The sequence below is a fragment of the Coturnix japonica genome, chromosome Z, assembly GCF_054131305.1.
Source record: "Coturnix japonica strain WE chromosome Z, WE-NBRP24, whole genome shotgun sequence".
In the NCBI taxonomy this organism is placed as follows: domain Eukaryota; kingdom Metazoa; phylum Chordata; class Aves; order Galliformes; family Phasianidae; genus Coturnix; species Coturnix japonica.
In genome coordinates this window covers 27,539,676-27,551,934 of record NC_140702.1, presented here as the reverse complement: position 1 = coordinate 27,551,934, position 12,259 = coordinate 27,539,676, and the positions used below count along the sequence as shown (strand labels likewise).

The 12,259-nt window shown below is 42.5% G+C and overlaps 1 protein-coding gene across 2 annotated transcripts in view; it reads right to left on the bottom strand.

Moving 5' to 3' along the window:
* Window positions 1-4,634: 4,634 nt before the first annotated feature.
* Window positions 4,635-12,259, bottom strand: part of CHSY3 (chondroitin sulfate synthase 3) — a 131,055-nt gene continuing 123,430 nt past the window's right edge. The window contains exons 3-4 of one of the 2 annotated variants that reach the window (XM_085528371.1): window positions 7,732-7,783; window positions 4,635-5,000 (exon numbers count right to left, since the gene is read on the bottom strand). In XM_085528371.1, coding sequence (XP_085384497.1) covers window positions 7,733-7,783 — 51 coding nt within the window. In that variant the 3' untranslated portion in view covers window positions 4,635-5,000; window position 7,732. Of the gene's footprint in view, window positions 5,001-7,635; window positions 7,784-12,259 lie in introns of those variants that run through there. The other variant, XM_085528372.1, reaches the window with a different exon arrangement.

Sequence of the window (12,259 nt, the reverse complement as noted above, 5' to 3'; positions counted from 1 at the left end):
TGGTTCTGTGACGGATGTTTTCAAGCAGTGTATGCATTTTAAAATCATCATTTTCACCTAATTTTAATATGTTCAATAAGAACACAACAGCACTGACATAGGAAAATACACTTGCCAGACTGTGTTGTAGTCTTGAAGAAGAGAACATGACTTTGTGCAGTATTAAATGTAATCTGAAAAGAACAGCATCAGCTCATCAAATGAAAATTTCCTCATTTTAAGTTTATTGCGAGGCATGTCCGCGGATCTGGGAGGTTGATACTGCTCCAGTTTCTACATACTGCTTGTGAAAACCCCACCCTCACAAAACAACTAAAATCATAATCATGAAGATCTGGTTCATCTTACATAACAGCTTATAATTCTGCAACTGTAACAGTTGTTCCCTGTTATACATAGAAATGCATTGACATGAAGAATAACATCTTGCTTGAGAGTAGTTATATGAACAACAACAACAACAACAACAACAAAAATCTATCTTTTATGCAAGTCATCATATTGCTGTAAGCAGGTCACTATAACCAATACTGAAGCAATACTTCATTTTGGCTACTTCCTTTCAGTTTCTCATGATTTTCCCAAACATAAACCCTCATGATCAATGTTTTTCATATTTGGCATGTGTTGAAGCCATGAATGCTTTTTAACACTTAGAAGAACCATGGTTATTTGTTAAGAAAATGAAGATGAAGACATTTATATCACAGAATCACAGAATTGTAGGGGTTGGAAGGGACCTCTAGAGATCATCGAGTCCAACCCCCCTGCCTGTCGCCCTCAACATCTCAGACTGCACCCCAGCGTGTGCTCTCTGCAGCCCAGGACAGCTCCAATCTTCACCTCTTTCATGAGCTCCTCGGCACTGGTGAGCACCACATCCAGAAACACATCTCCTCCCGTCCTTCTGCCTCATACCTGCATCAGGAAGTTATCCCTAACACACCCGGGAGTCGCTGGGATTGCTTGCAGCTTGCCAGAGTGGAGTATCCATGGCAGACAACTGTGACTTTGCCAAAAATCAGCCCGGGAAAGTCAACGGTCTGGTCGGTGAACAGCAAGTTCTTAACTTCAGTGGGATTCTAAGAAGGTTCACAGCAACGCGGAAAAAGCTAGGGAAAGGTATTTCGACCGTAAGCCAGCCTCCCTCTTTCAAAACCCTCTTTCAAAAGGAGAAGAACGAGTCAACAGACACTCAGAATGGGGTGAAATTTTTGTTATTTTTGTTAATTTCTGCCTGATTGAAAGGGAGAATGGAAAGGGGTACTGATGGATCGTTGGCCAAATAGGAGCCAGCAGATGGCATCCTGGCTCGTCTCGGGCACGGTGTGGCGAGCAGGACTAGGGAAGTGATCCTGCGCCCGTGCTGTTGTTGTGTGAGTAGCAGTCCCGGCTCTGTCCTGGAAGGAGAGACGATGCTCCCGTCCTCTCGAGAGCTTGGCTGCTGTTCATCGGGCTCTTTCCGGCGTGCCCAGGTCTCTGTTGTATCTGTTGTGGCGGGGAGCCCAGAGCTGGGCGCTGTGTCTCAGCGGGGCTGAGCGGAGGGGAACGGAGCGATGTCGTCGAGCAGCATGCTTGGAACGCTTCTCCTGGCGCGGTGCAGGGAAGTGCTGCCCGTCGAGCTGAGAAGAGCACAAGAGCCGTGCGGCGCCTCGGCCTTGTGCCCCGTCCCCGCGCTGTCCCCGGCTGAGCTCGGGCCGCCCGCTCAGCAGCAGGGCCCGTCGTGGCCGCGGGGCTCGTCGCGGCGCCGCTCGTGGTCCCCGGAGCCCCACTGCCGCTCTTGGACCTCCCTCAGCCAGTCCTCGGCTTCCTCGGCGTCCCGGCGGCGGCCGTTGGGCTCCGGCCGCCAGGAGAGGCCGCGGACGAGCCGGAGGGGGCGGCCGGAGGGGCTGCGCCGACGAGCTGGCGACACGCTGCGGGAGCGGGAGCGGGAGCGGGAGCGGGAGCGGGAGCGGGAGCGGGAGCGGGAGCGGGAGCGGGAGCGGGAGCGGGAGCGGGAGCGGTGCGGGGATCTTTCCCGCAGCCGTCGGCTCCTCCGGAGTCTTCTCCGCGGCCGGCGGGCGATGGCGGCCGCTGGGGCCGCTGGCGGCGGTGGCGGCGGTGGCGGGATGCTCACCGGAGCGCCGACGAGCTGGCGGCACAGCGGGCAGTCGACCCCGTCGGCGGGCCAGTGCTCGGCGCAGCTGGCGCACAAGGTGTGCCCGCAGGGGAAGACGCGGGTCGGGGCTTGCGGCGGGCCGAGGCACAGGGGGCACGTCGCCTCCTCGTGGGCCTCTGCCGGCCGCGCCTGTGCCTCCCGGCTCCCGCTGGCATCCGCCTCCTGGCTCATGGCCGCGGCTGCCCTGGCACGGAGGTGCTCGCACAAACCAACGGAGTCTCACCCGCTGGAGGCTGCCTCCGGGCCTCGGCACCTCTCGCGTGCCGCGTGTGTGTCCCACCAGTGACGGGCACCCCGTGTGCCTCTGGCAGGACTTGAGCTGGATCCTCTCTCGGTGACTCTGGAATCAGCTCGCAGGACTCTCACTGGCAAGGCTGGCAAGCTCTCGACGTCTCGTGTTCCGGCAGGAAGACGCTGATGCCTCGAAAGTCCCCAGCAGGACTGAAGGTGGGCTGGGTGCTCGGCGGCACCTCTAGGCACCTGCCCTATTGTGAGGTCACGGGGCGACTGTGACTCTCGGCTGACATCACCAGGCACGCAGCTAGAGATGGACGTTTGCTTCCCGGCACTTGTGGCCATAACAGTTCTGCTGTCTGCTTGCCAGAGTCCACCCAAGGACTTTCACGGGGTTCGCTTAGTGCAAATAGAACAAACGCGGGTAAACTACATTTGAGTTCTGTCCATTTACTTTGACCCTTTACCACGGAAAGACACGTTCGCTGCAGTCTGGTTGATCGGTTTCACTGTATTTCACACAATCAGAATCACAGCGGTTGGAAGGGACCTCCAAGGACCATCGAGTCCAACCCCCCTGCCAAAGCAGGTTCCCTACACCATGTCACACAGGTAGGCGTCCAGGCGGGTCTTGAATATCTCCAGAGAAGGAGACTCCACAACCCCCCCTGGGCAGCCTGTCCCAGTGCTCTGTCACCCTCACCATAAAGAAGTTCTTGTGCGCATCCGTACGGAACTTCCTATGCTCCACTTTCTGGCCGTTTCCCCTTGTGCTGTCTCCACACACTGCTGAAAAGTGCCTGGCCTCGCCACTTTGCCCCCCACACCTCAGATATTTGTAGACCTGTACCAGGTCCAGGACCAGCTCAGTCTTCTTTTCTCAAGTCTAAGCAGAGCCAGTTCACTTAGCCTTTTTTCTTAGGGGAGATGCTCCAGGCCCTTCACCATCTTTGTTGTCCTCTGCTGGACTCTTTCCAAGAGATCCCTGTCTTTTTTGTACTGGGGAGCCCAGAACTGGGCACGCTACTGCAGATGAGGCCTCACCAGGGCAGGGCAGAGTACAGGGGGAGGATCACCTCCCTCGACTTGCTGGTCACGCTCTTTTTAATGCACCTCAGAATGCCACTGGCCTTCTTGGCCACAAGTGCACGCTGCTGGCCCGTGGCCAACCTGTCGTCCACCAGGACGCCCATGTCCCTCTCAGCAGTTACTCCCTCTCCTTCTATATTTCAAACAGGAATTCGCAGAAAAATCTATAACTCAAAAATTAGAAATTCCCCTCAAGAATAAATAATCAAAGGGAAGGTATCTTATTTCATAGGAACCTCTGTTATCAAAGATGTGGTATTTTCTGTATAATAATTGTTAAATTATCTGCGTCACAGTGAACTATAGTATTCTTAAATGTTTCAAGGCATTTCGTACTACCTGCATACTGGCTGGTGAAATGGAAGTCTGTCATCTTCAGAGAGCAAACCAAACCTGTTAAAACTGTGGCTGTAAGATCTTAGTTTTATGAGGAGGTGGAAAGTTGTAATATTTCAGTGACTGGAGTGTCCAGTTTATATAAATACTGTGAGTAGGGGTATAGGATCAGAGAGCCTTTAGTAAACAGGAAGATTAAAATAAAACATAACTGGATTTCAAAACAAGACATTGAGAAATAATTCTTTCCCACTCACTTTTTCTTTCTTTCCTTATTAGTTTCAAACATCTTAGAGATGTAGAGCTCAGGAATAATTCATATATTTCTATACTGGACTGCTGCAACATCAGGTTTTCAGCATGAGTTTGCACCAGAGTTTTCCAACAGAAATGATGACGATAAACCAAATTAATTACTGTCATGTCAGCTATTTCCCTTCATGAGCCAGTCAGCTTATCATTCTCTGAGAAATCTTTATCCTAACAGGTTGAACTTGTTTACAGTCTTGAAAGACAGGAATTTCATTCTTCAGTTTTCCCAGAGATTTTCAGTCAAGATTTCAGACCGTAAAGGATTTCCTCCTGTGATTATGTCTGGTGAATTTACAAGAATATCCTGAGCAAATGTCAGAATATGTTTTATTTATTTTAATCATCCTGCTTTCTTTCTTGGCCTCACTTTTATTTTATAATTTATCAGACTTAGATTCTACCTCTAAGCCATATGAGATGTACACTTTCTGACATTCATTTGGGAAATTTTTGCAATTGTCCTTCATTCAGAATGAGGGAACCCAAAGTAAAAGATAAGATTCATTTTTTAGAAGATTTATTTAAAGCAAAATCCCAGCATGACATCATGAGAAGGAAGTAATAGTTCAGAAAGAAAAACAAGGCACAACAAGAGATACAGAATCACAGAATTGTAGGGGTTGGAAGGGACCTCTACAGATCATCGAGTCCAACCCCCCTGCCAAAGCAGGTTCCCTACACCATGTCACACAGGTAGGCGTCCGGGCGGGTCTTGAATATCTCCAGAGAAGGAGACTCCACCACCTCCCTGGGCAGCCTGTTCCAGTGCTCCGTCACCCGCACTGTAAAGAAGTTCTTCCGCACATTCGTGGAACATATACATACCTTATAGCCAAGTCTTAGACTGTTTAGTGGAAGTTCTGAAAAGATTCTATTAGTAAACAAATAGAAACAGAGTGTTATTTTATTTGCTCTCTTTTTTGTTTGTTTCTTTTTTCTTTTTTACATATTAGATTTTATTTTTTTTTTTTTAATTCAAAACAGACTGCGTACTCCTTGGCTCTTTGTATTAATGTTGTGCCTGCTAGCCTCTCTCCTGTTTGATGAAAGGCTGAAAAGTCTGGCAGAGAGTAATTCATGAGAATAATTATATCACCCTGTGAATTAAATCTTGCTGCTGCTACTCCCAGAAAATTTGACAAGTAATGAGATCAGGGGGAGCTGAAGTGGATTTTTGATGATAGGGTGTGCTCACTTTTAGAGCAAATATATTCAACTCATTCAGTTTAACTCATTGTCACAGCTCCAAGAAACAAAGGCTGACAACACAGGGAAGAAAGTTGCAATAAAGGTTAACCAAGAAAAAAAACATAGTGCTTTGAGATGTTGTCCAGAGTAAACATGGCTATGCAGTTGCACTGCAGGATTCAATTTCATGTTTTCAAAGCTCTGCTGTAAACCTGTTGAAATGAGGTTGGAAAAATGAAACTAATTCATGAATGTTTTAATTTACATATTGCAGAGTATTGCAAGGTGGTAAGGAATACAGAGCAGTAATGAAATAAAATATACTAGCATGCAGACCTTAAGGCAATTTTCATAGCCACAGATGAGTCACTAAGGCAGCTGGGCCACTCAGTGAAATTAAATATACTAAATTAAAGGCACATGTAATTGGCTGTCTGTATTTATTGCTCTCTCCCTTTTCAGTGCATCTGAATATGTTCAGGATCGATTTCATAAAATCTCTTTTGGCAGAATTCCTCTATACTTTTTCTTCTACTTTCCCATGAAAAAGGCCCCAGTGAAAAGAAAAAAATCTCTATATTAAAACTAGTAATAAATGAGATAGACATGCAAAATGGTTCTTTAGAGGCTATCAGGTCCCTCTGTTATTTGTTTGCTCTTCTCTGAGGTGGTGTCTGCAGTCAGCAAACCGTCCACTATGACCCGAATTGAGTCTTTCCATATATCCAAGGAAACAAACTTGCAGTTTTTAATGTTCTAGAAGAAGTTTGTTACAAAAGTATGTACATATAAATGAAGTTCATCTCCTCTCCCATCCTCTCACCTACCCTCCTCTCCTACTCTTCCTTTCCTTGACAATGCTGACCAGCACAACAGTAATCCTTTGAATTCCAAGAAGAAAAGGCTACATAATTAACGTTGGGCTAAGTACTTCTAACAACCTCAGCATGCTTCACAATGGATGGAAGCTTTTGCCATCTGTAAAACAGGTAGAGTGTGTAGATATCGAAGTGAAACAATCAAAATGTAAAAAGCATGTAGAAATTAAAGGGCACACACCTACTAGATTTGACAGATTCTTTGTAAACAGGAAGGATCTTCATTATAATTAACTTTATAAAATTTCAAATGTTACCAAAAGTACAATTTTTCTCCAGTATCATCTGGAAAACAATTAGCCACTTTTTTCCCTGAACATGCAATTTTAAGTAATTTAAAACTTTTTTTTTCTTAGCATCTTTGGAAAATAGAGTGGTTTATTTTGCTTCATATACAAAATGAAATGCAGAAGATGTGTAAAAAATTTCTAAGAACCAGAGCAATATAAAATGAAATTGAATTTTTATCAGAAAAGAAGAGAAAAGAAAAGAAAATAAAAGAAAAGGAAATAAAATAAAAATTTAAAAAAAAGGAATATAAAAGCAAAACAAAAAGAATGAAAAGAATGCAAATGTTATTTTTATATATAATTTTATATATGTGAATAGCTTCTCTATGTTATCCTTATTTCTGCATTCCAGCAGGCAACCTTAAAGCAGTCAGCTTATGTTTTGATGACTACAGCAGCATCTAGTTTAACATAAACTGGTCTACCCTCTCTCCACCTGAGCTGGTACTAGTCTAACTCAGTATCTAAATAAGATAAGTGCGAGATCCACTCAAAAACCTGTAATCTCATCCCAAAAGCATGGGTTTCCCACTTGATTTTGACAATAATGACAACAGAACAATAAACCTTCCAAAACTTAAAATGTCTGTCTGCTTATGTACTAGGACTGCCACCCTAGAAATAAGAAATGTACTTGCTTTTCAGAATAGGTAATCTCACCAAGTGGAGGAAACTGATGTCAAGAATGGTCATATTTGACTCTTTTGTTCTGGTCTTACAAATATTTTCCTTAGATCATCTGCCTGCATTTATTTACAACATTTTTACTACCTGTTTCTGAACACACAAATTCATCCCACTCCCCTCTGTCTCTTATTTTAAATATAGAAGGCAAAGGGAGATATTTTCAAAACAATGGAAAGTGTATAAATAAATGTAATAAGGTAATAGGTAGGTATGTAAGAAGGACAGCATTTCAGAGTATGGCAGGACTGCTGCAACAGCTTCATATCCATCTTTAATTCCCACAGTACATAATTTCCAGGAGATTGACTTAACAGTTTTTCCAGTACTTTGAAATTCAATGACTTGATGTTACATCTCCAGTACTGCCCTCAGTGTCGTTGCAGAAATGGCAGAACCCTTCCTGGGCAACCCTGGCTGACTGTCAGATGGCATCCTGCACAGCTGAGCCCCTCTATGCCTCTCTTCCAAAAATAACTAGGTAGCTCCAGGCTGCTAAGCTGCAAGAGAGGCTGACACCTTGAATTATCAATGAATTCCCTCTTTCTTTTCTCCCCCTCACCTCATTTCTTCAAGAGCTGCTCAGTTGACCTGACAGGAAATTTCTCTTCTTCCTAGGGGAAAAGAATCAGGTTTATTTTCATATGAATCTGCCATCCTCAATTTGTCTACTTACTACAGTGCAAATAATGTGGTGTATTTGCTACAGAGAAAGGCATCAAACTGGTTTAACTAAACCAACACATGCTCCCAGAGTAAAACAATGGAAATGTGGAAAAGCCCTCTCCTCTCCAGTGACTGCTATGTTTGCTAAAGACAGAGAAGGATCATGTGCAGCCCACCGATCCCGCATCTTACCTTCACAAATAAGAGCATTTCTAGACCTGAAGTTGTCGTAGCATATTAAAGTCATTTCAAATATACAGAATGCAGCTGCTTTTCTTTTAAACTATTTATTACAGCCTGCTGAAGTTAACACATTTTAGAAGGGTGCATTTTCAGATGTAGAAATGTGGGGGAGAAATCTGGACAAAGAATCATTTCAGCAGTGCTGCAGCATTACAAACCTCTGGAGCTTATGTAGCCAAAAGGCAAGGCAATTCAAGAAGAGTGAAGAGAAAAAATTCCCTTGTCAATTTGATTGAATAATGAAAGTATCTGGGCATACAACCTTGGCAAGGTCTGTTGCAGATTCTGAGCTTTATTATTTCCAGAGTATGACCTCAGTACAATGACAGCACTTTATTATTCTGAATATGAGAAAACAAAGATCAGGAATATTTATTATGGAGTTGTCCAGAAACATTATCTATGTCTCATCAGTGCTTTTATAAATGCACCTCCACCTCAACCCTGCTCATGAATTTATAGCAGGGAGGGCTGAATCAAGACTCAGATAAAACAGGAGCTTCCTTCACTGGGAGTTAAACATGCTCTGAACTCAACAAAATCACTTACATGTTCAGCCTTTATTTTCTTTCTGGTCATATGCGCATTTCTCAAATTCTGACCACATTGAAATGGATTGCAAATCCAGAAAAACAACAACAACAACAAAAAACAAACAAAAAACACCCACAAAACAACAACAACAAAACACACTAAAACCCTAATATATATATTTTTTCTATTTCCTGCTCTATTGCCAGCCTCACTCATGGGGAACCTTCCATAAATCCTGGCTGTATGAATTCCAGACTGTTGTATTTCAGCATATGGGGCTTTATTGCATTTATTTGCAAATATTTTGTAAAGGGAAAGAGAGCAAATGGTGAGTGACACATGTCTGAGGAAACAAACAGGCTCAATTGTGGAGGTAAGGCATATATTTATGAGATTTTAAAAAATTTATTCAGAAAACTCTTGTGTATATTGTATGTACATACAATGTATGTGTATATACAATGTGTATATGTGTATATACAATGGGATATAAAGAAGGTTTAGAAGAGGCAGAAGCATGGATAGGTGACTCAGGCAGAGTAGAACTGCTGTCCTATAAGGTAGGGATAAGATTAGGAAAGTTGAAGTCAGTCTAGAGTTGACACTGAAAATGGCACAAGTGAAAACAAGAAAAGCCCTATAAGTAAGTAAACAACAACAACAACGGACCAAAAAAAGAACCACATATGTCCACTTCTGAAAAGAACAGGGAAGCTGATGAAGAAGGAAGTGGAGAAGGCCAAGGTATTCAGTATGTTCATTGCTTCAGACTTCAGCAGAAAAAAATTGTCCTTCAGGAATCCCAGGTTCTTGAGACCACTGTGGAAATACTGAGCAAGGAATACTCAGTCTTTCTAGAGGGAGAATAGTCTGGGGAGCACTTAAAAAAACTGGATATACATAACTCCATAGGCCTGGACAGGTTGCACCCAAGATCACTGAGAAAGTTGGCTGATTTCATCATACTTGTGGAAATCTTTAAATAATCATCGTGACTGGAAGAGCTTTTGAGGTAAATGTCACTCCTGATTTCAAGAAGGGCAAGAAGGAGGACCCTGGCAACTAGAGGCCAGTCATCCTCACCTGGGAATATAATGGAGCTAATCCTGGAAACCATTTCCAAGTATATAAAGGCACATGAAGGACCAGAATGTGATCATGAGTAGTTAGCCAAGATTTCCATCAGGGAAATTTTCTTAATCCTTGAACTAGCTCTCTACAATGAGGTAACTACCTTGGTGGTTGAAGGAATAGCGGTGGATGTTGTTTATTCTGACTTTTTGTCAGTCTCCAGTACCATGCTCATAGAGAAGTTGACAAACAGTATGTTAGAAATGTTCCCTCTTAATCAATAATGCCAACAACCTTCAGTACTACATTGGAAGGATCATTGCCTCTAGGAAAAAGTATATGGTCCTTTCTGCCTTCTTAGCATTGGTAAGACACATCTAGAGTCCATTTCTGGGCTCTCCAGTTCCGGAAGCCATGGGCATCCTGGAGTGAATCTTGTAAAGAGCTGTAAAGGTGGTGCAGGGTCTGGAGCACCTGTTTTACAAAGAGAGGCTGAGAGAGCTGTAATTATTAACCTCATGTGCAGTTGCCAGATGGGATTGTGAAGAAGTTAACAACCAGACTTATCTCAGTAAAAACAAACAAACAAACAAAAAAAGGCAAAATCCACTAAACTATAGAAACAAATAAACAACAACAACAGAAAAAAGCAATGCTTTTTCAAAGATTCAAATTGGTGAAAAACAGAAACAAACTGCCAAGAGAAGTTTTGGAACTTAAATCTTTGGAAATATTCAAAACCTGACTAGACACACCCCTAAGCAACTTGATTAATGTTTATCATCTTTGAGCACAGGTGGTTAGACTGGAGAATCTCCACAGGCTTACTCCAGCCTCAGAAACTTTTTTATCCTACGAAATCAAAACTGTAATACTTTAGCTGTGGGAACAACAGTTTAAATGATTTACTTCAGCTTCATACATCAACTCATAAACTATCAGCATATCAACAAAATACAATAAAATGGTACCTCAGATCATTAGCAATTTACCTATTTCCTATGATAATAAAAATCTGAAAAAAAAACAGTGATAAAGTGTATGTGTAATTTAGACTGAAAATACTTCTCTTCATAAAGTGAACAGGAGTTTGGCTGGATGTATACAGTGACAATGACTAATGTCAGACCCCGGAATCTTTATGGAACATACAAAAGTGCAGCTTCAGGCAAGAATAGCAGCCTCTGCATCAATTTTATTTCTTGGCTTAATGTCAGTGGGTGTTTGTTTGGATTTTTTTTTTAATTATTATTATTTTCTTTAGTTTACAGAGATAATTGCTTTAGCAGCAGTAGCTCTAATCGTAGCAATTAGCAACGTCACTATTTCCTCCTTAAAAATATTCCTGCTGAGGGCATGGAAAGAAATCATGAAATAAATGAGATTAAAGGTACTGAAGACTTCCCATAATTAAGTATTTTATTTATACTTCTTTATACTCTAACAAAGAGGCAGTAAAAATGATTGTCATTTCAGAGCTTATTGTAACATTTTAAGAAAAAAACACACAGCGCAAGCTCACAAAGAAATCTTAGAGACCATGAAATTTCTGTCTAGCATAGGAGATCATTTGTTCTCTGGAACAAAATCTTGCCTTTCCATTACATAATTCTCTTCATCCAGACGTCCTGTTTATTCACATGTAGCTGAGTGGTGTCAAAAGCCAATAAATACCATAATTAAATGATCTGACATCTCCTCTACATTTCTCATCCTCTACACTGGTGCAGCTTGTTGGTTGTCTGATTTCTCAGTCTTCTAATCTTTCAGCACAGTGCTTCCATAACTATGAAATGAAGAGTAACTAGAAGCAATTCCAATTTCTGAAGTTTCCTAAATTTTTCCTAAAATTTTTCTGGAAATACGCTTTATAATCAGTCACTCTCAATTTTGCAAAATAAACCACTCTGCCAATGGCTACATACTCTTTCGAGGAAGGTAATCACAGAGAAGTTCCATAGCCCTTCTTTTGCCCTGCCCTCCCTCTTCCTAAAGCAAACTGTGTCCAGTAATCCACATCTCTCTAGCAGCTCAAGTACAGTTATTCCTTTTCAGCCAGTACATAATGGTTATAACAAGTAATTGTGAATCTTGAGGTAGCCCAAAGAGATAGAGAACAGCTATTTCATGTAAAACTGATTTGCAGCTCAGTATTATTTCTTTGCTCATCGCATCATATTCACATATATGCAGTGCATGTCTTTGAGAAAATATATTGCTAAAAGGGGTGGGGGGGAGGGGGAGGGAAGGCAGAAATACGTGGTTTCTGGAATTTCCATCTTGACAAAAAGGTTTCACTTAAGTAGAATCTAAGCATTTTCACTACATTCCATTTATTTCCTTTTATGCTGCAGAAAGCAGGACAAGCAAAGTCAGTTTAACTGTGAAGAGTGCCCAGGTCCTCTGGTAACAATGCTTCATAGCTGGAATGAAGGGAAGTGTTAGAGTGAGGACTCACTCTTTCATGTAGGATACAAATATCCTGCAGTAAGAAACTCAGTGACTGAAGGTGAAATTGTTGTGTGGAGAAAAGACAAAAGGAGAAAATAAAAGAAAAAGGAAAGCAAGGCAATGAG